The sequence below is a fragment of the Amphibalanus amphitrite genome, unplaced genomic scaffold (assembly GCF_019059575.1).
Source record: "Amphibalanus amphitrite isolate SeventyFive unplaced genomic scaffold, NRLGWU_Aamphi_draft 001681F_arrow, whole genome shotgun sequence".
NCBI lineage: Eukaryota > Metazoa > Arthropoda > Thecostraca > Balanomorpha > Balanidae > Amphibalanus > Amphibalanus amphitrite.
In genome coordinates this window covers 67,146-90,496 of record NW_024883174.1, presented here as the reverse complement: position 1 = coordinate 90,496, position 23,351 = coordinate 67,146, and the positions used below count along the sequence as shown (strand labels likewise).

Here is a 23,351-nt window from a genome sequence, read left to right as displayed (position 1 = left end):
ACTTTGAGAGGAAGGAAAGTGTCGTATTTCATATCTTCGGTGAAGTATGACTACAGAACGAGTTGATGTAGTCAACTTAGTGTGCAGACGTCCCTGGCGTGGCACAGGAGCCATAAAACACTAAATATTAACCTCTTGCCTTCCGCTTTTCTCTGACGCATGAACATGCCACCCTTACAAATCCTTTGTGTGTGCCGTGTTGCCAGGAACCAGGGCGCCTGCGGCTCATGTTACGCCTTTGCCTCGATGGGAGCTCTCGAGGCGCGCGTGAGAATTCTCACCAACAACACGCGCCGCTCCGTGTTCTCACCCCAGGTGAGATCTTGGTCTCATCTCACTCCTGAGACACGATCTTACCAGTTGATACACGTTGTTAATATCGATGTCTATGTCATTTTTAGTATAACTTACTATACGTCGAGTTTCCTTAATGACGATTACCTAATCTCATTTATATACTCGGTGTTTCTTTCCAAGTTAATTACCTTTCGGGTTTTTCATACCTTCATTTGTTGGCACAGCCTGCCTTGCTCAAATAATTTCAATGACGTTACCAATCCCAATGACGTCATTTGTTCGCTATTGCAGGACATAGTCAGCTGCAGTGAGTTCAGCCAGGGCTGCTCGGGCGGCTCTCAAATGACGTCATTTATATTGTATATCTATTTCACAGGACATAGTCAGCTGCAGTGAGTTCAGCCAGGGCTGCTCGGGCGGCTCTCAAATGACGTCATTTATATTGTATATCTATTTCACAGGACATAGTCAGCTGCAGTGAGTTCAGCCAGGGCTGCTCGGGCGGCTCTCAAATGACGTCATTTATATTGTATATCTATTTCACAGGACATAGTCAGCTGCAGTGAGTTCAGCCAGGGCTGCTCCGGTGGCTCTCAAATGACGTCATTTATATTGTATATCTATTTCACAGGACATTGTCAGCTGCAGTGAGTTCAGCCAGGGCTGCTCCGGTGGCTCTCAAATGACGTCATTTATATTGTATATCTATTTCACAGGACATAGTCAGCTGCAGTGAGTTCAGCCAGGGCTGCTCCGGTGGCTCTCAAATGACGTCATTTATCTTGTATATCTATTTCACAGGACATTGTCAGCTGCAGTGAGTTCAGCCAGGGCTGCTCGGGCGGCTCTCAAATGACGTCATTTATATTGTATATCTATTTCACAGGACATAGTTAGCTGCAGTGAATTCAGCCAAGGATGCTCCGGCGGCTTTCCCTATTTGATCGCAGGGAAATACGGCATGGTGAGTTACAACAGGTTCAGCAGCTCATGGTTCAGAGAAATAACGTACGACATGAGTGACGGCAGGTTTAGCGGCTGGTTTCAGAACAGGGATGTTCCATAAAGCTCACAAGGCGCAGAGGTTTCCCTTCACTTGGTAATGAAAAGTGTACATCAGCAAGATTGCAAGTTCTGAAATTTAAACAACTCGTCGTAAACAACGACTATGCGCTTTAAAGGGACCCTCCCACCTTAACATTAGATTTGAGTTGAGATAGCCAAAATGGGGTCCCTGGCTCACAATTACCGGTTTCGGCACTCACAACATCGAGAAATACCTTAAATCAGAAATATTGAATTTCAAAATTGCAGCATTTTGATTCAGAGGGGCCAATGCTTAGGAATACCCCTCTGAATGTGTGACGTCAGCGCATATATCTAACGATTTTTAAATGTTTGACTAAAACGTTTTGTAGCACGCGGTGGTATATGCTACTTGCGCGCAACATCTGCCGCAAACGCCGCACTTCTAAAATAAAGTCGCTAGAAACAGCGGAGATCCCAAAAAAAAGTAAGCAAAAGTAAAAGTCTAATATCTTGAAAACCGGTGAATATTTTTCGGTGAAATTTGGTAGATGTTCGTTTTCGCTCTTTCTGAACCGAGCGACATCACTTTCATGCCAATTCATAAACTTTTTTGAAGGTGGGAGGGTCCCTTTAACTTTTGTTTCCAACACTTCTGCGTGTTCTCCTCATCGGGAACATCGGGAACTCATCGGTATTGCCTCGCACGATATGTAGTTTGTTCCAAGGCTATAGAGTTTGTTCCATATCGACCGCTATATCCATTTCTCCACAGGATTACGGCGTGGTGGTGGAAGCCTGTAACCCGTACATGGGCAAGGACACGGAGAATTGCACTACGGACGAGACCTGCCGTAGGGTTTACACCTACCAGTACAAATACGTGGGAGGTAAGCGTGGTTCAAAACCCCTACACGAAGAATTGCACTACGGACGAGACCTGCCGTAGGGTTTACACCTATCAATACAAATACGTGGGAGGTAAGCGTGGTTCAAAACCCCTACACGGAGAATTGCACTACGGGCGAGACCTGCCGCTAGGGACTATGCACTATACACATGCTAGTTCAAATACCTGGGAGGTGATTGGACCGTAGCGTAGGGTAATACCCGCCATTGGTGCAAAGCGCAATTACCGTTAAAAGAATGAGGCCTAGCAAAACTAAATCCTTCTACGTTCTAGCGTAAGACAAACAGATCACGATCATCACCGCCACTACCATTCCAGGGTTTTTCGGCGGCTGCAGTGAGTTAGAAATGATGCGTACTTTGGTGAAGAAGGGACCGCTCCCTGTTGGTTTCGAGGTATATCCCGACTTCCAGAGCTACAAGGGCGGCATCTATCGGCATGTCACCGAAACGAGACAGTTCGGCTTCGATCCGCTAGAGGTGGGGCGCTATTTCTGCTTCGTTTTTGCTTATATGCTTTTTTAGTTTTGTGTCTACATATCGACCTTCGTTATGTTCTACGAACATTTGTGATGCGTGCTTTAGTCGCAGCCCGGGAGCGACTAAAGGGATTTCGCAGCCCGATGAAGGGATTTCCACTATATCACCTTGGTTTCTGATTGGAGATGAGACGCGATATTGCAAAAACGCGGATATTCATCAGGCGTGAGGCACAATCCCCTCCCCATAACATCCAAAAATACGTCTGTATGTTTCCCGTATAGAAAACAAAATAACCGATTTTCTTCGGAAATTCTCCTATACGGACAGTCTCGGCAATGTTTGGACGTTGGTGACGTCACGCTGTTTGCAGCCAATGACGTCACGTCCGTGTTTTCAGCTGACCAATCACGCCGTGCTCCTAGTCGGTTATGGAGTAGAGAACGGAAAGAAATACTGGATCGTCAAAAACTCCTGGGGAGAGGAGTGGGGTGAGAAGGGCTTCTTCAGGTGAGTTTAGAGAGTGGAGACTGGAGAGACAGAGCGAGAGAGAGAGAGAGAGAGAGAGAGAGAGAGAGAGAGAGAGAGAGAGAGAGAGAGGGGGGGGGGCAGACGCCTTCAGGTGTTCAGATCAGTTTCTGAGTGGGAAGACACGAAAGTGAGAAGACAAAGCCCAACGGAGTTCTTTTGCAATACCCGTTCAATCACAGTCTTGCTCCTCTTTCTTTGACTGAACAGTCGACTGAGGTTCACGTTTAATGGTGAAGTAGCTATACTACATATATGTCTACGGCTTGTGTTCATTGATCAAAACGCCGCCATTCCTGCCGCTGACTTATGACGTCACTGGCTCTTGCCCACAGAATCGAGCGCGGGAACGACATGTGCGGCTTTGAGAGCATGGCCGTCGACTTTGACGTCAGCCCCTACTGAGTGGTGATGTCACACACCGACTGGTGACGTCACCTCTGTCTGAACACTATGACTGAAGTGACGTCATACGGATGGGGGTCGCACGAATGACGTCATAGTGTGAATGCAAATCATGCTGCCAGACGTCACGAAGACGGGAGCATGCGTCAGTGACCGTTCCACTTGGTGATGTGGTTGCTTAGAAAAACATTGGTTCTCTTATAACTGCAATATCACATAACAACTGAGCAATATCACATATAGTAAAAGCACACCGAATATAAGTTATCGGTGCCGTATATACGAGTACTGTTTTAGTCATAAAATCTACGCTGCATTCCGGTCATGGCTTTATGATGCAAATGCTATATGGTTAATAATGCTTAGATCACCAAGAGCCTTGCAGAGATAGTGTACCTATAGCTTGTATTTTACATTTCTGGTGGAGACCAGGAGAGGTGCCTTTTTGTTTAGACCCTCTTTTCTCGATATTGTTTCTTGTACATTTTTGCAGAGTTTCGATGGTTATTCAGTTGCAGAGCTCTACGGTATATACCTACTTACCAGATATCAACCAATGCTCGCCATGATTATGCCAATAAACTGTAAAGCATTTACCTTGCAATGTTTGTATGCAGTTTTTCACAGCTCACACATTTTATTGAGACGATTGTATCGTACTGCCGTGAGTGTGTTTTACAAACTTATGCATCTGTTCACAAATTCATACTTTAGGCAGTTCTGACACATAAAATGGGTTTTGTGCCAGCGAGCTCCTACATACGTGACGACAAAATATCTACGGGCTACAGAGGAGAGTTTTATGTGGAGTTGGAAACATTCAAAACTAACATGTCTCTGCGAAAAAAAAATCGTGAGATATAGAAAAACGGTTCAGTTCTCCCATCCAACCAAAAGCAGCAGTGTACGATTTTTACACCATGTATGAGCAGCACATATCAGTACACTAGTACGGACACTGGACTTAGAATAGTCACCATTTCGAAAATCTCGCTCCATATAACGGACTTTGATTCATATAACTTAAACATCGTATAGGTACAGCTGGGTACAGCATAAATTATGACCACGCATTGCGCGTAGGTATTTACCGTCAAACAAATCACAGATAACACAGTTAAACACCTATTAAAGCCATTAAACGTCCAAACACAGTCGGTACATATCACAAAACACCACCACAAACCATGGTAGAATACCGTGTGAGCTTACCGACTGCCGTGTGTTCGTGAGCAGCGTGCACATATGTGCATCGCGCTAGTTCATGTGCACATATGCTAACGGGCGACTTAACGCTGGGTTACTTTTCATGCGACTTTTTCAAAAGATCGACTATTTTTACGCGGATGCAATCACTCGCCAGAATCTAAGCGAGTCGCAAAGTTTCAAAGGCAGTATCTGAACCCTCGTAAACATATTTTTGTTTGATTTGGATATCCCCAACATTGTTAAAACAATTTCGTTTGCAACAATATCGTACTAAAAATAAGCAAACTTATGGATCTTGCGATTAGCCTGAAATATCAACGGTGAGCGAATGCATTGGGCCTTGTTTCACGGCACGACGCTACAGTGTGCTACGCTACGGTAATGGGTTTCCGTGGAAACATCAACAAACTCAGACGCTCTCAATGTTGGAGCGCCCGAGTTTGTTGTTGTTTCCTTAGAAACGCAATGCCGCGATACGCATAGCGCACGTTGTAGCGTCGTGCCGTGAAACAGAGCCCTGGTGAACACCAAGCAACAACGGTAATAAAATTACACGCATTACCGAAACACTTCGCTGCACGGGGGTTGCCGAAATTCCAAGAGATGAAGCGCAAACCTGTAATGTCCAATGGTCCCTGAGTATAATGACCGAAAAATGAGTAGAATGACGTCCTGCAGGCTGCACATAGGTTAATGAATATTTACATGACTTTTAGGCTAAGATTAACTTGGTGAAATGTGAAAAGGAAAAACGATGCTACTGTTAGGAATGCAAGGAAAACTTTTAAGGTAAGATTTAGGGATAGCTGAAACGCACACTATCCCTCCTAACTTCATAGATTTTCGAAGACCGATACCTAAGCAAATGTTCAGGTTCTGAAGGATGCATTCGATTGTCTAAAAGCGCGATCACAATATGCGTTGAAGTGCCCTAAGTGAAAACACTCGCCCACCAGTCAGTAAAACTGTACAATACACTTGAAGCATATGGACGAACGCGGCTTCAATCGACCGATCTACTCGCAGCGCTGCTACTCGTAGCCCGGAACTAACCAATCACAGTTGCCAGCAGCGACACCTATCGGCAACCCGGCGCACTGCAGCTTCTCCTCACTCGGCCGCTAGATGTCAGGCTCATCGCATGTGGTCCGACACAGGAGCAGCAGCGGCGTCCACACTGTCCGTAGATATCGCCACAGAAGGCGACCGCGGCATTTGAGGCAGTTCTGGCGACCGTGGCGCCCCTGGCGGTGACCTTGGCGCTCCCAGCGGTGACGACAGCAGCGCCTCTGGCGGCGAACTTGGTGCACTACCGGTCACGGCGACTATAGGTGGCAGCACCAGCGCTCCGGAAATGTTCCGTTCGATCGTGACGTGCACCCTGCCAGCCTCGTCGGTGCTTACTCTCCGCGTCGCCCCCGCCGCCCCCGCCCCCGCCCCCGCCGCCACAGGCACCGCCCACTCCCCCACACTCCCCCTCGCGTCCTCCCCCGCCCCCTGTCCCGCCGCCGACCCATCCCCCGCTCCCCCTCCCGTCCCCGTGACCCTCCCCATCTCCAAATCGGCCGGAGGTACCTTTTCGGGTACATTCTGTACGAATATAACCCGGTTGTACGCCCTCCACCTTCTACAAAGCTGTGCGTAGACTTTACACTGCACATACATAAACACTATCCCTCCTGTGACGCCGATGGCCACAACGATAAGTTTTGTCCAAAAAGGCCAGCCGAGTACCCCAGAGTGCACCTCCTCGGTCGTACGTTCAATGAGAACGTACAGTGACCAGACCACGCAGGTCAGGGCGACGACGTGAAAGGTGACGGAGCAGAGGAGTTTGCGACGCTCGGAGGAGGCCATGTCGAGCCGCTCCCACTGTTGGAGAGAGTGGGAGGGAGTTAGAGTTGGAGTTAGAGTGGAGATAGAGTCGGTGTAGGCCTGGAGTGGCTGGGGTCAGTGCTTAGAGTCGGGGTCAGAGTCGGTGTTAGAAGGGGTTAGAGGTGGAGCTGGAGTGGGAGCGGGCGTTGGGCGGAGTAAGCAAGATGTAGACTCGGGTGGTCGTACGACTGTAGAAGCCACATTGAGAAGCGTCTTATTGAAAATGTGTCCAATTGTTTACAGAGCAACGTCAACGTCAAGCAACGGCCTGGATAAATTATGCCATTTTGTTTATGGCTTCCAAAGTCAATGTTATCATTTCAGTAGGCCTTATTAGTTTACAGGCATGAACAGACAATTTAACCATACTGAATAGTGAATTTCGATTGCTTCCAAGAAAGTTTACCGGACTCAGTCGGACAGATCGCCATGACAGTGAACATTTTCTAGTACCGACAAGCTCATTTTACACCATTTTACCGAATCGATGTGCCATGTCTTACCATGTTCACCACCGTATCTTACCATGTTGAACGGTTTGGTTTTGGTCTGCATGATGAAGGTGAACTTGCAGAGCTCGCAACACCGTATGTCGGAGGATTTGATCCACTGCTGCAGACACGCCTGGTGAACATACCTGGAACGGGTAACGCAGCGTTAATGGAACGGATAACGAAACATTCTATTAAAGACAGGCCTATGAAGAAATAGTATGCAGTGCTCAAGCGAGGAACATCTTGATATATGTCGTTAGGATTTTAAATGACCTTTTCCTCGATAATTAATTGGAAATTCAATAAAAAGTAAATATTATATTGTTTGGCAAATTTTCGAACAACATTTCATTCTCAAGCCACATGAAACAATATTTGTTTCACGTTGTTTCATTTCAAGCCACATGAAACAATATATTGTTTCATGTGGCTTGAGAATGAACTGTTGTTCGAAAATTTGCCAAACAATACAATATTTACTTTTTATTGAATTTCCAATTAATTATCGAGGAAAAGGTCATTTAAAATCCTAACTACATAAAGACAGGCCTAGTGGACATATCTGGAACATCAGGGGCGGATCCAGAAAATCTCCAAGGGAGGGGCCATTAGAAACCAGGAGGCCCCCCCCCATAATCCCACCTGTTGGAGGCCCCATCTTCCCACTTGTTGCCCCCCCCCCCACAAAAAAAAACTGCGTCTATTGAGCTTATCTAGCTGTTCAGGCAACATCTCAACATCTGTGCAGGCTTGGAGGCCCTCTGTGCAGGTTAGGAGGCCCTGTAAAAGTGGTCATCTCTGTGAGTATAAGAGACCTCCAAGTTATGAAAAGCTTTACCAATCTTCTAACAAAGAAGTCTTCTCAGCTAGTCTTCTAAGAAATAACTAAGTGGGTAGGTTAAAAAAAACTCATCGGATTTCGGCCACTTTATTTTCAGGAGGCCCCCTTTTCAGCTTTTTAACTTTTTAACTTTTTATTTTATTTTTGAAAAAAAATCGGCCAAGGGGGGGGGGCATGGCCCCCATGGCCCCCCCCCCCTTGTATCCGCGCCTGTGGAACATAGAGAACGGAACGTGAACTGGTTTTACCGTAGTGTGGTAGAGAGATGAAAGAGAATCCAGTAGAGACTATCGAAATGTACAGAGAAAAGGACTGCCAACGGGGAACGGAACAAATATACAGAGAACAGAATGTTGACAGAACGCTGAACGGGGAACGCAGAATGGAAAGTAGCACGTGCATGAACGATCTGCTACAGACACGAATGATAACATATGTAGGTACGAAACGCAAGTGTGCCATTAAAATATACAAGAAATACACACACGTAGGTACGCCCACTCACGAGTCTTATCTGAGCGTCCATCTTTATATATCTCATCGAGGGATAGAGAGAAAAAGAGAGAGGTAGAGACAGATAAACAGAAAAAGGGAGAGACACACACACACACAGAGAGAGAGAGAGAGAGAGAGAGAGAGAGGGAGGGAGAGAGAGAGAGAAAGAGAGAGAAAGAGAGAGAGAGTGAGAGTGAGAGTGAGAGAGAGAGAGAGAGGGAGAGAGAGAGAGAGAGAGAGAGAGAGAGAGAGAGAGAGAGAGAGAGAGAGAGAGAGAGAGAGAGAGAGAGAGAGAGAGAGAGAGAGAGAGAGAGCGTGAGCTGTTCACCTCAGTGAGCCGGCACAGTAGCAGGGAGAGATCAGTGGCACATCGCTGTCGCCCTCGCAGTGGCATATCCTGGAACAGGGCGACAAATGACGTCACTGGATTGTTACACATTATTTTTATTATTGCGGCATATTATCAAATAACAAGCATCAATGTCGACCTCACATTGACATATTATGAAACTGAACAAAAAAAAAGAGAAGTTTCTGCTTTCCCATATGTTTAAATTATCAGCGGTTGTAAGGTTTTGCTGTCACCATCACGGTGATAATCGAAAAACGACACAAAATGGCGTTCCTGGTTTACAAAACACAAATTTCATCCAAGAGATTTGGTAGCAAAGAGGGGCTGTGCCGTAGCAATGAGAACATATTCCCAAGCAAAATGGTTGAGCAAAGAACAACTGACTGACACTCTACTCTTCACTAGTGCACAATTATAGTTTGTCCGTTGTTCGCAGATGTCTAATAAACTGCTATAGTTCGAATCCAAAACGGCTGGCGAATAAAAGACCTTTTGTGTCATTTTCGATTATCGGCACTGCGTGGCAGTAAACCTTTGCGACCACCGATAATTAAAACATATGGGAAACCGGCAGCTCAGGACTAATATCATGACACATTATTTTCACACTTCTCCCAGTGCGTTACCTAAGGGTATTTGCTGCCTAAAGGATCTCAACGATCAGGGTATTTGTTACCTCAATAATCAGGATATTTGTTGCCTTACTGATCAGAGCATTTCTAGCCTTCCTACACGGCTTCCCGTTTCGTAACGCGGAAAAGGATCCCTCTCCGTTACAGCAGAGCCCTAGCGTAACGTTTCTGTGACGGGGTGATGGCCCGGGGCGAGGGATGGCAGCGTGACGGTCACGTTACGGTACCGTCACAATGTCGTGACTGAATGTGACAGGGTGTGACGGTGTAAGGCGTGCAATACTTCCTCCGCAGTTCCAGAACGGTGGTTGGTATGAGAGGTGGTGACCCCAAGAAACGTAAAAAATGACAGTCTACTATTGCTGTTTTATTTTTATTTTATATCAGTACCTATGACACGACATCAGCTGATAACACCCGCTTTACATGGCAACACGATGCCATAGAAAATGCAAAATGCTTTACTTATTAAATTAGAACACAATTCTTATAAAAGTCGATTAGATATGATGTTAGTTTAGCTTTGTTTAACAGAAACTTTCAACATGTTGCAATGATCAACACTTACGTAAGCTACTTTTCATCTCCCACTCACTCCGCAGTATTGTTCATATATGAGACGCTACCATGTTTTTATTTTAGTGCCGGCCTCTCATTGGTACGCGGTATTGCGATTCAGCACCTAGCCTTTCTCCGCCAGACAATGCTCAGAATACATTGTAACTGGACTGCGACGCAATAGAGGCAGAGATCTCAATCGAAGTCAAAGTGTTGTTTTATACGGCACATGACGGTCAACTAGAGCCGCAGAACGCTGCATCTCAGACAAACAGTCTCTGTTGAAAAACGGTCAGCTGTAAGCTGTCTGTTTTCGGTTCTTCGATCAACATAGCACCATGCACTTCTTATATGGCGAAATGATTAGAGATTATTTTCAGTTCACAAATTACCTAGCAGGTAATACTTGGCGTTCGTAAAACGTCTTATGTCTAAGGTAGGTATCGCCCCAGAAATGTGACCTTCAGTGACCTACCGTGACCTTTGGTGACCTTATGTGACCCACCTGCAGAAGTCCCTGCTGTAGGATAGGGTGGACGCTCTCGAGCTACATCGCTCGGCGGCCGATGGCGGCGTCGGTGAGGTCACGTGAAACGTCTCCTGAAAACGGGGGCAAACATAGAAAGGTCACGTGATGCGTAAGTCGGCAGAATAGTGAGGCAAAGTGGGCAACGGGGGTGGACACAGGAGGGCACTGTGACATATGGACGATGGAGCCAAAAATGAGAAGTCACATGATGCAAGAGCAATGAATCTGACTTGGTGGCCTCGCCCGTCCTCTCTTTGATATCCGGTATTTAGCATTACGTCTATGGCAGTTTTTGGATACAAGGACCTCACCTAACCACATGTAATTCGACACTTGTATCCACCCTTCCTGCAGCCTTACCTAGAGAGTAGAGTCCCCTGTGGGAGGGGCAGACGAAAAAAATCACCTACATAGTGTCCAAACACTTCAGAAAAGCTTACCGACGAAACATCACACAATGAATCGATTCAGACACCTACCGACTTTCCAGCCATCTGCGCCTGCGTCCTGACCTTGGCCTCATGTCGCATGCCTCTCTCTTCGACTCTCTTCGCTCTTTCCACGGGTGTGACGCTAATCTGATGAAGGGGCATCGCGGCACCGGTGGATGACCCAGCTCAGGTCATTGCGCCGGCACAGCGCGCTGAAACCAATAGAGACGAGGGGAGGTCAGGTCATGGCGTCTGTGTGACGCACTGAATCAATAGGGCCAAGGAAGGTCACGTTCCTAATGGCACGAGGCAGAAGAGGTCAATGAGGATCAGCATAGAGTCATTTAATGGCAGCGAGGGGTCACGATAGTCAGTCACGAAAGTCACGAAAGACACAGAATTCACGAAAGTCACGCTAAGTCTGGAGAAGATCTCAGCTGAAAGTGAGAAAAAGAATGGAGGGCTATGAAGCGTTCGAAAAGGTTGTGGTCAAGGCAGCAAAGATCATTGAACGGTGAGATTAAAAGTGGCCAAGGATATGGTGAAGTACGTGCATTATAAAAAAGGGCTTAATAATGACATACATCTTTATAGAATAACCTTATTTCGAATTAATGCAAAAGTTCTAAAATTAAAATACAAAAGGAATGTATTTCGGACACTGTCCTTCCTCTGTTCGAAAGTGGTAAATTACATAATTTAGTCACAACAGCGCCAGAATACATGTATGTCGATTTCCGCCAAGTTCAAAAACTCAGGACTGGTAGGTAAATGTGTGCGCAAAATGTGAAATATAAAAGGAAAATTCACATAATGCAGGTCAAATTATTATATACATTTGCGTCATGTAAATTATCAATCAATACCTATTCTAATGTCACATTGTCACCGATGTAGGTATTACGCGTCATTAAAATAAGTGATTGAAAGGACAAATGAGATCGTTTAATGTAATTCAAAGGAAATATATTTTAACTGAGGGCAATTGCAGAGCCATAGAAGGGCCCAAAGCAGCTCCTAGCTCTGGAGCTGACATCCATCGTTACCTAGGTGAAAATAATAAAATGGTTCTTTTTGATACCTTTCACGACATAATTTCCAAGACATGTGCTCCCGAAGAGTGCATAGAAGTAAAACCCTTATGACCACGTCTACCAGCGATGTCTTACGAGAACACCACTACGGCTTCCAGCAATGACAGCCATTTGAGCTGGTCCGTTAAATGGATAATCTGTAATTTTCATAATAGTTTCGCTGATCCGTTTGACAGCATATTGGTCGGTAGACAACCAATGCCCTGACTATACCGTGCGGGCATATCGTGTGCATATGTCCACAGAATATTCTGTGAACACATTTTGTACTATAGCGATACAAAATGAGGCCGAGTCAACTAACTAGTCCTAGCGGTAAAACAATGTCATCGAGCTAAACATCAATTAGGTCAGGTCATGGAATAGATCAACAGCGACGGCATTGCAGCATAGTCGACATTCAGTGAAGACCAGCACTGAGCACACAAAGTTACCCTGTTACGAAGGTCACGAAATGGTTACGCAATGGGGCAGGTCTACAGCATGGCGATATTTATGTGTTTGTGTGACTCCATCCATTGAACATTTTAGCGTCTATTGATTTTCACTTCAGCTCTCAGGAATGGATGTCCAATTGTAAAAAAAAGAGAATGGGGAAATAAGAAGAGAAAAAATCGGTGAGATTGGTTTGCATAGCAAAAACATCTGATCCTATAGTTAAGTCAACAAAGCGCAGCTGGCTGTCAGAAAAGGATCCAACTAAAGCACAGTGAAGCAAAACAGAGCCTACATAACAGTAGGCTGTTTGAAATAGACAAACACCATTCGTTAGAACCGTGTTTTTCTATTCAAATTCAGATGATAATCGACACTTGACCGATAGAAAATCCACTCACATTCTGATTATACCCAAGTAATCCTACCAAAAAAATGTGTCCTCTCCACACATACAACGATTTCCAAGAACGTTATATTCCTGTCACAAGTGTGAGCTGGGTCAACGTGCAGCAGTTCTCATTGTTTCCAGTCGTTGCCACGTAACCCTTCCCGAGTCAGTGAGGTTGCTATGGTAACATCTGACGCCGTGGACGCCGACTCTAACAACAATCGGTTGTCATGACGACATTGTTCAGCGGTCAGCAAGTATTACAACTCATCTATCGCTCTGTGCAGGACAATGACAATCAACCGCCAACAGGCAACAACTAAATAGTTTGTAGTTGTTCGCATACGTGACGCAAAAAAAAAAACGTTGATTCACCCAAGTATTTTTCGTAAATGTCTTAAAAATGCACGAAAATGGATACGGTTATAAACAGACCTGAACCGCTTCAATTCTTTGAATATATGAACTCAGAAAAAAATGTCATGTAAGGTCACCACTAAACTATGAAAACAAATGTCTGGTCATAAAGCTTTGAAATTGGCAGATTTGTGGTCTACCGCTTCTACGCGTTTCTATGCTGTCTTGAATAAAGCAATATTAGCTTAGCTAAAGAAATGAAGTTCGGGCTAAGTTCTTTTATAAAGGCATGTTTGGATTTTTAAGACAGTTTACGGTTTATTCTTTACGCTTTTCAATTGGAAATGTAAGACACGTTTAAAACAATTACAAATTCAAATTCAATTACATGCTTATAGAAAACATGTAATGAGATTGTGAAACAATAGCTCTGAACAACTGTGAAAGGGGATCCTCCATCACCCCGACATTAAGGGCGACATTGCCACCAGGAGGCACTGAATTATGACCCTTGGTGTCGCGGTGCACACGGTTGACCTGCTATCGCTATGGCCAGGCGGGCGCAGTGTGAGGCCGTCTTTAACGCCCCAGTTGTGACACCGCCGAATCGAACTCAGCCGCCATACTTGTGCCCCAGCGCGGCGCAGGAGCGGCAATCAATGGCGCACTTCCTAACACACTTTCACAAGTCGATTACGGCAATGGTAAAGTGAGTTGTGATTTGTACTTATAAATACCTACCTTGTGTTTTCAAGTAACACGACCTTCCTACTCAGTGTAAACTTTGCTACTTTACCAGCAGACATTGTGGAATAAGCAATGTATGTAACGGAGCTATATTTTGTGCAATAAGCCAAACATGAACCCCCGAACAGAACCTATTTTCAGCATGTTTTCCAAACTGATTACTTAAAGTTTTTTTTTCTCAGAGAAGTCCTTGCTTCCGTAATGTTACAGCAACATAAGATTTGTGCTAGCTAATGGAAATTAACTTACAGTGGCGGATCCAGGGGGGGGGGGCAAAATGGGCATTTCCCCCAAACGACATAATTTTAACATTACGCCTATGGACGATGCATGGAAAGAATCGATAAATTGTTATGGTTTGCCCGCCCCCCCCCCCCCAAAAAAAAACTCTGAGATGGATCCGCCTCTGTTAACTTAATGATGCAATATCTAGGTACTTGTGGAAGCCACCCATCGAATTTCAAGCTGGTCATTCTCGAGCAGCCGCGAATATGTCGTCTTTTGTGCAAACAAGATGTGCAAGTAATTCAAAGGCACTGCATAGTGCATACCTACTATACCCAAGTTACCTATACGAAACAGGTAGGTCGGATGTTTTGAGTAAAGCCCCGTTGACGTCACTGACATTTCTTATATGGAGAATTTCGCCTATTAGGAAATATTTTACAAACAGAAATTTGTATTTCATTAGCAAAAAATACAATCTTTCAATTTCATCATGAAACTTATATAATTTAATTAAAAAACTTGAAATCCTTTGAGTGTTTGTCTCAATCTCCAGCTGCTGGTCACGTGACTGCTATGAGAAACTTTGCGTTTTGCAATGTTATGACTAAGCAGAAGTGATAAATGTTACAAGTGTATTATTGACGATGTTTTAGGCAGCAATCGTGTAAATATATCCTTAACCCTATTAGTGGCAGGCCCCTGGCTACCCCATATTAGTGGCAGGGGGGGCTGTTTACGACCCCCCCTTGATATCTCGAGATCTAACCGGCCGATTTTCAAAATTCAAACGGCATTCGATTTGGCTCAACGAGATCTACATTTCTAAAAAAAAAAAAAATTAAAAAATGTCAATAGGGGGGGTAGAGGGGGTAAAAACGGGCAAATTGCAGATACATTTTAGACTGTTTATCACGGCCAGGTTTCTGAACCAATCTTAACACAACTTTTGCCGATCGATAGAGAATGAACCAGGAATTCACATGGATCCTAAAAATATGCATTTTCAAAAATCATAGGCGGATACAGATCATTGAGATTGGGGGTACACAAAAAGTATAGTAAATAAGGTTTTTGTTGGTACTGTTTCTAAAAAGGGTGGCAATGGTCTTGTTATGTTACAATTTTCTTATGAGAGAACGACTAAAATTGTATTGGTCATGCATAGGCGGTGTCAGGGGACCTATGTTGGGAGGTAAAAAAATAACCCCCCTTTTTGGACGCCTGGATCCGCCTATTATAGCAAAAACGTGTCAAAAGAGGATGCACAATAACTTTGTATATGTTATCACATGATACCTTTCATTCACTGTTCGTAAAACTGGTGCAGCATCGTGATCTTCGCCCAAATGACTCGCTTCACGAATAGGACCCCCAATTCCCAGTGCTCTGGAGCCGCCCCTGGTAAAGTTATGAACTTAAAATTTTCAGGGAATGTGCCCAATTTAGTTTTAGGAAAAGTCAGAAAATCTCAGCATCGTAGCTTCAGCGGTTTCGGAGATATTCCCGAAAAACCTGAGGGGTGGATAAAAACAACCCCCCCCCCCCCTGCCACTAATAGGGTTAAATAATATACAATCTGCTGAAAAGAAGTCACGTGATGTTACCAGATTGTGCTCAGACAGCATCTTCTTGAACTTCGATTTAAGTACTTTATACCTTCATTAAGGCCTAATAACGGACGTTTTTTAGTTATAAAATGAAGCAATGGATCTATATAATGAGTCATTCAGCAAAACAGATTGACCACTGAAATGAGCGATCTGCAAAACAGTTTAACAGTTCGCCAGACTTCGGCATAGAGGGAGGCAGCTCGGCATATGACGAATAGTTTCGACCATTGACGATTTGTTTTGCACATTGTTGAACCATTCGTTCAATGTCGAGTTGTAGAGGAAGATCACCGAATACAGGGTGTCCGGAAATTGATTGCACACTCTTTTAGTACATTTTACAAGGAAACAAAACGAGCATGTTTCATGGTTTATTTGCCGATATACCCTCCACCCAGTCGCACACAGTCCCTCATACGGTCGGGCATGCCGCACATTAGGTTATCCAGTGTTTCCGCACTGATGCTGAGCCACGCTCGCTGGAGGTTCCTGATTAGCGCCTTCTCGGTGGTAGCCGGCTCCATCATGTCGAGCTCGCTCTGCACGATAGCCCACACGTTCTCGATGGGCGACAGGTCAGGGCTGTTGCCCGGCCATACACCCTTCTCCCAAAACCCTGGGAGGTTGTCCCGGCACCACTGTTGAGTGCTGGTGGCGTGATGAGCCGGAGCGCCGTCTTGCTGGAAGATCGCCTCGGACATCTTCGGGAGCAGCTCGACCTGTGTTGGCGGCCCTGTCTTCCTCTTCCGCTTCATCGCCGACGCTGCCGACTTCTTCAGGACCTCCTCCACGTAGTACTGGGCCGTCACGGTCTGGCCGCGGGGGACGAAGTGGAGCTCCGACAGGCCCTGATGACTCATCATGGCCAAGACCATGACTTTCAGCGGCTGCTTCACCGTGTCGATGGCAGGCACTTCAGCGCTGCTGTGCGCCCAGACGCGCTCGTTCTGGCGATTCGGCGGGTGCATGAGCTCGAACACCGACTCATCGCTGAACAAAACGCGCCGCCAGTCCTGGATGGTCCAGTTCTTCCGCTCCCGGGCAAATGCCAGCCTTTTCCGCTTCTGGGCTTCGGTCAGTTTTGGCTGGCGGCGCAGTTTTAGCGGCTTGAGACCCAAGCACTTGGTCATGTAGTGGTGAACAGTGGTCTTCGACACCGGGTGACCCTTCTCAGTCAGCTTTTTGGCCAGTTTCCGCGTCGATTGGCGTCGTTTCAGCACGGCCTTGGCGAGCACGATTTTGGCCACTCTGCTCAGCACAGTCTTTCTCCCACGACCCTTACGATTCTCCAGTGATGCACCGCTGCGGTCGAGAGCTAGCCAGTAATGAAGGGTCCGGCGAGATACGCCCACTTGTCGGGCAACATCGCCTACCGTCATCCCGGCTTGAACCATCCCAACCGCGCGGTGGCGCGTCGTCAAAGTGTGCTCCCTCACCATTCCCGATATGGGGCCCGCGCGTGAAGACTGCCTTTCGGAAAATGACCTGTGGCCGCTCACTATGGGTCGGGTCAGGTCACCTGCTGGGTCACGTGATCAACTGACACGCTGGGGTGCACGGGGGTGGGGTCGCGACCCTCCCTAACCGGTTTGGCGGGAGCATGTGCAAGATACGGGCATATGGACAGTGTGCAATCAATTTCCGGACACCCTGTAGTTTTGCACAATGGTGATTCTTTGTGGCCACGTTAGGCGGCACGGGCGGACATCGATAGCAGCGCCTCTATCGGTCACTAGGGAAAGCTGGGCTGTAGGCGACGAAATACCGGCTGAGTTGTCACAAGTTAAATAGGTTTATAGACATCCCGCTTGTGAAAAAGTTGAACTTTTGCCTTCAATATTTCTACAGGCAACTTTAGAAGTGCCTTCACATAGATTACAAAACCGTTTAAATTATTTTATTCACTTCAAGCCTTCCCTATTGTTCTTGATGATGCCGGAACTATTTCTAATTAGTGTTTCTAGCTTAGTAAAAGAACATATTGTGCAAACGATGAAAAAAGCATAAATGGAAGATTTTAAATGCAATTTTCTGTACCAAATAATGGTAAATTCTCTACACATCAAGGAAAAGGTGCACGCTAACTGATAATTTAAAGTTCTTGGGGCCAGTTGGTTTCTTCTTTTCTTACGTCGCCCCAATGGCCGCGAATACACTTGTGATAACGCCTATCGCAACCGCCCATTTGTCGCGTCACCTTTATGGCGAATGTGTACAAACATTTTCCCCAATGCAAATGGTCAAAAGCTAACGCAAAAAGGTGTAATAACAAAAAATACTAATAATTATAATTATAATGTGGCAAGTCATCATCACTTTGGGCGACAGAACCTATATAAACCATGTCTCGTCTCAATAAATTTCACCAATGACGTCATCGACCAGTGACGTCAGCTGGCCTTGTCGCTGACTCCACCAGTCAGCGGGCCAAACGACGTTTCCATCGAGGAGTGATCTCTGTGGTCGGGCCCGGTCGATAGCAGGAGCGCAATAGAGCCCATATGACGTCACTGGAACGGAGATCAGCGACGGGGTGGAACAAAGGAGGAGATTGGAAGAAAATTGATTATAAGAAATGAAGTACCTAAGATATGAACCTTAACCTTGAAGCTTTGTAAGAAAGTATTGTAAGAAGGGCAGGTAGCGGTATAACTGTTGACTATTGACCAAGGCGTGTTATACAATAAACATTGCACTGGGCACCAACGCAGCCATAAAAAAACAAGGTTAAGTTGGGTTAAGTGCAGATGTTTCGTTTCCTTTTTATTGGTTCGATATCATTTGCCATCTCACCGAGATTATTCTCTGAGGCACCCCGCAAAACGAAGAACACACACAGGCGATAGACGACACCTTTTTTAACACAAAGCCTGCTCCTTGTAGTCATACTTAGAAGAGGCCAGTCGTACATCTGAAGATGGGTACAGCCATGGGTCCTTTGTCTAAGATAACATCAAGCTGCAAGTTGCTTTGTCCAAGATGAGTGTCTATCAGGGGGCCCAGTTTACAGAAGTGGGTCTTCGTTTTCTGAATTATTTTATTCGAAAACACTGGCAAATCTGTAGAAACTCGGTCTTAGACGCTGTGAGGACACACGAGTACCTTTAAAGAAACTTCACCAAATAAACTAAAACTACTCGTATTGTGAATCATTGTGCAACGTGCACTGTTACGCAGTTTAACGCAAAATGTTCATAAAAATTGCTGAGTTTTCTTTCTATTCTTCAAAAATGGTAATTTTATCTAATTCAGGCGCTGCAGGTAGAGCAGGTTAGGTAATAGATGGTAATACACCTTTTTGCGTTAGCATTTGACCATTGGGCAAAACATTTGTACACATTCGCCATATAGGTGGCGCTACAAATGGGCGGTTGGTCACAAAGAATCACCATTGTGCAAAACTATTCGGCGATCTTCCTCTACAATTCAACATTGAACGAATGGTTCAACAGTGCGCAAAACAAATCGTCGTCAATGGTCGAAACTATTCGTCACATGCTGAGCTGGCTCCCTCTATGCCGAAGTCTGGCGAACTGCTAAACTGTTTTGCAGATCGCTCATTTCAGTGTTCAATCTGTTTTGCCGAATGGCTGAAATGAAACACACCACGCCGGAATAGTTGTGCTCAATGCCGATTGTCGAAATGGCTCCTCAAACAGTTATGGCGAATGGTTGAATTCAAATGCAAAAAGGTGTAGTAAGCTTCAGGTGGGGGGGGGGGGGGTTGCAGGGGCATTTAACCCATGTGCTGCCTGAATACAACAGTGTTGGAAAAGAAAAAAAATGCATTATTTTATTTTAAATCTTCGGTTGCTGGGTAAATCAGCTTTGATTGCGTTCAGAGCAAGATTGATAGCGCTGGTCAAAATGGTTCGTTTGTTTGAGACAAAACATGCCACAAAAATCAGCATTAGCTATGACTGAACCAAAATGCTGTTGTGGCATTGATTTTGTCGCTCAATCATAACGCTTGGTCTGTATGGCTAACACTGTCGTTAAAAGTTAGATTTGTTTATGGCTTATCACTCAGCCGAATATACGGTCGGCACACGCTACATCTTATACTACCCGCATTAAATAAACGAAATTGTGACCCCTCTCGCATATGTGTAGGGGGGTCGGATGACACCTACCATGGTTTTTCGCGAATAACTCACGCAAAAAGCGGCCGATCGCGACAACACTTTCAGTGCCCTCGAGTTGATTACTTTTACACCTACCCTGAAAATTTCATGACCCTGACCTAAGTGACCTTTGACCTGTGACCTATTTCCCGAGGCCGTGCTTGGCCGGAATCGCGATTTGGCGTATGTCGGCTCGCATTAGCCGCGCGTTTGCAAGATTTTCGTAAAACGTTCAAAGATGTGATTCGATGTTGCTCCCATGCATTAGGGTGGATGTCAAAGTCACCTGAAGGTCAGGTCAGGTCATTGACCTTTGGTGACCTCGGTTCACTTTTTCGAGTTTTACATGTTGCTAGGCTAGTTTTTGGAGCTGAATTCGAATTTAGAAACTGTTTAAACATTCACGAAGTAGTTTTGGTGCCTTCGTAACATATTACGAAGCTGTCAGAGGCGGTTGACACCTACTACGAATACCCGTCATGGGTATTCGTAGTAGCCGTACTGGTTGATCTGACCTGACCTGCCCCGACCTGGTCTAAATGCTTGAAGACATCATCTGTGATTAAAACTAACACGATATTCGTGATCAGCACCCCGAAAAAAACCATAGCAGCCACACTTTACGACTTTCTAACAGGTCCCGATTTTCCCGACTTTTGGGTCATTGACCTGACCTAGAAGGTCAACCAATGACCTAAGAACTTAAAGTTGGGTATCATCGGCTTCGTCTCATCACGGGCAACACGCTCGGTTTTTCCGTGAAGCTCTAGCTTGATCAGGGGCCAAACGGCAAGGGGGGGGGGTCCAACCGACCCTCCCCCCTACACGTTAGAAGCTGGCAAATGCCGCACACATGCGAGGGTTAAACGTTCTATAGCACTGAAGCGGCTTTAGGAATCAAACGTTTTCTATGTGCTCTATCAAAAAACACATATATTTTATGTTGTACATCATATTCATGTGTATCCAAGGGCCAAGGCGGTATTTTTTTACCATAAAAACACAACATTTTGTATTCATCATTCCAAAAGTGAATAACTTTTCTTGCAACTTTTAGCTACATATGTATGTATCGTTACAAAGAAGGCAGTATCGCACCAGAACATTCGGCTTCCTCCAGTCTAGCATACCTTGTTGAAGGGTTGAAAATGGTCGATTTGCAGTGTTCTCGTGATAAATTGTCAACGGCTTTTCGCATATGCTGATGTAGGAGATGAAGCCGAATCCTTATGAGACCCCGAGATTTTCAGGAAGATACTCAACGCCGATCGAAGCTAAACCTGTAAAAGAGAAAAGATAGTTATTAAATTTCACATTTTCGATTGAAATAAATACAACATTCAAGTCAAGTGTTACATCAAATGCGCTAGGAACTTTATTTTCACTGGAAATGATAGAGATATCGGCGGAAAGGCAATCATAAAGGTCACCACCTATCAGTCACCGCTTGGCCGACATGTAGTGTCAAATTTGGTGAACGATGTCCTTGATTGTGCGATCAATTCTCTCCTTTGGCTTTAATTGTCAAAATGCCCACGATACATTCAATTTGCATTGATATCTTGCAGTATGCGACAGACCTGACCCAATTACTGCATTACATAACCAAATCAAACTAGTTAAACTGCACGGATTTTCCTGATAGGTGGCGGAGGTCAAGGTCATCAGAAGGGACTCTGCAACTGGCGCGGTCATTGATACCGACACTTCGCCCACTGCAACCACTGAATTCAAGCTCTTAAATAAGAACACTTTTGCCCGTAAAAATATAAAAATATAAAAACGATAATAAATTCAAATACAGAATACAAATACAGAGCTTGCGGTAACAAATACCTTGATCACTGTGTGTATGCTAAAAGCATGTACATATGTATGTGCTTACGAGTACAGTAGCCGCGGAACACTTCAACTAAGGGGGGGGGGGGCACTAACGACTTTTGATCCCATTCTTTCCAGGCAACGGCCAACGCCCATAGGGCTAATGTTAAAATGCCAAAATCAGAGGGGGGCACGGTGCCCCGGTGGCCGGTGCCCTCCCCGTTCCACCGCCTATGTGTGCATATGTATATGTGCCACAAATGTATACATAATGCATGTGCAAGTAGCGCTGAATGTTCATATAAGCTGCCTACAAAACGAGCTTCCTTTCTACCATGTCCTGCTTGCCCTAACGGCTTTGCATTGCTATTGCGATGAAAACAGGAAACCAAGCTTTACACATTTGCAGGCGGCGTTATATAAGCACAATATATGGCCTAACCATCCCCAGCTAACAGGGGCGGATCCAGGAATTTTCGGGAGGGGGGGGGGGCGGCAAGTTGAAATAGGGGCGACCTGGCAATCCGGGGGCGCCAAACCGTCGTCAAAATCGAGAGTTTAAAACCCACGCCGTGCGTTGTCACGTCCCCCTAGGTTTTCCGCAAATATTCCCCTAGGTTTCCGGCTGCGCGCAGCGCCGCCGTTTTAAAGATATTTGCGCCCAACCTCTGCTTGGATCGCCCAATCCGTCATGGGGAGGCTCACTTTGCTGAAGTCGCCTCATTTCTTCTAAGAACGACCAATTTGCTGTAGGCGGCCCACTTATCTGGGACGCCCATTTTTTTGCAGAAGTGCCCCTCTTCTTCTTGATGCGTCCCGCTTCTACTGGGAGTGCACCTTTTCTGTTAGGGCACGCCTTTGCTGCTGGGGAGTCCCTTTTTCTACTGTGAATGGGGCGGCCCTTTCCTGTTCGGCGACCCCAAATTCTGCTGGGGGCGCCCCATTTCTGCCCAACTTTTGCTGGGGTGCCCCTCTCCTGCAGGGGCACTTATCTTTTGCTAGAGACGCCTCAATTCTGGGGGCGCCCTTCCACTGCGGGGGACGTCTCTCTCCTGCCAGAGGCATCGCTTTTCTTCTTATGGGGCTCCTCTTTTTGCTTGGGCGCCCCTCTTCTGCTCGGAGCGGGGCACCAGTCTCCTTTTACTTGGGCACAGCCCCTCTGCTGGGGTTGCCCTTCCGCTGCCTCAGGGGCGCCCCTCTTGTGCAGAATATACTCCTTTTCTTCTTGTAATGAGGCGCCCCTCTTCTACCGGGGGCGTCCATCTGCTGCTGGGGCGTCTGTCTTCTGCCGGATATTGTCAATGGGGCGCCCCTATCCTGCTTGGCGAGCCCAACCTCTGCTGAAGGCTCCCCATCTCTGATCAACTTTTGCTGTGGCGCCTCTCTTCTGCTGGGGCGCCCCTCTTCTGCTGAGGGCGCCCCTCTCCTGCAAGGGGCTCCTCTCTTCTGCTGGGGCGCCCCCCTTTGCTGGGGCGCCCATCTC

General features: G+C 45.9%; 2 protein-coding genes across 2 annotated transcripts in view; one reads left to right on the top strand and one right to left on the bottom strand.

Moving 5' to 3' along the window:
- The window catches only part of LOC122374610 (dipeptidyl peptidase 1-like), a 36,865-nt gene extending 32,626 nt beyond the window's left edge, over positions 1 to 4,239 (top strand). The window contains exons 7-12 of the mRNA XM_043353446.1: positions 207 to 315; positions 1,184 to 1,261; positions 2,099 to 2,213; positions 2,552 to 2,712; positions 3,113 to 3,222; positions 3,576 to 4,239. Of these exons, the coding sequence (XP_043209381.1) occupies positions 207 to 315; positions 1,184 to 1,261; positions 2,099 to 2,213; positions 2,552 to 2,712; positions 3,113 to 3,222; positions 3,576 to 3,645 (643 nt within the window). The 3' untranslated portion in view covers positions 3,646 to 4,239. The remainder of the gene's footprint in view (positions 1 to 206; positions 316 to 1,183; positions 1,262 to 2,098; positions 2,214 to 2,551; positions 2,713 to 3,112; positions 3,223 to 3,575) is intronic.
- A 1,749-nt stretch (positions 4,240 to 5,988) lies between these two features.
- The window catches only part of LOC122374612 (E3 ubiquitin-protein ligase MARCHF8-like), a 58,203-nt gene continuing 40,840 nt past the window's right edge, over positions 5,989 to 23,351 (bottom strand). Inside the window, exons 2-8 of the mRNA XM_043353449.1 lie at positions 21,178 to 21,327; positions 11,143 to 11,273; positions 10,607 to 10,701; positions 8,888 to 8,956; positions 7,255 to 7,366; positions 6,368 to 6,726; positions 5,989 to 6,031 (exon numbers count right to left, since the gene is read on the bottom strand). Coding sequence (XP_043209384.1) covers positions 5,989 to 6,031; positions 6,368 to 6,726; positions 7,255 to 7,366; positions 8,888 to 8,956; positions 10,607 to 10,701; positions 11,143 to 11,223 — 759 coding nt within the window. The 5' untranslated portion in view covers positions 11,224 to 11,273; positions 21,178 to 21,327. The remainder of the gene's footprint in view (positions 6,032 to 6,367; positions 6,727 to 7,254; positions 7,367 to 8,887; positions 8,957 to 10,606; positions 10,702 to 11,142; positions 11,274 to 21,177; positions 21,328 to 23,351) is intronic.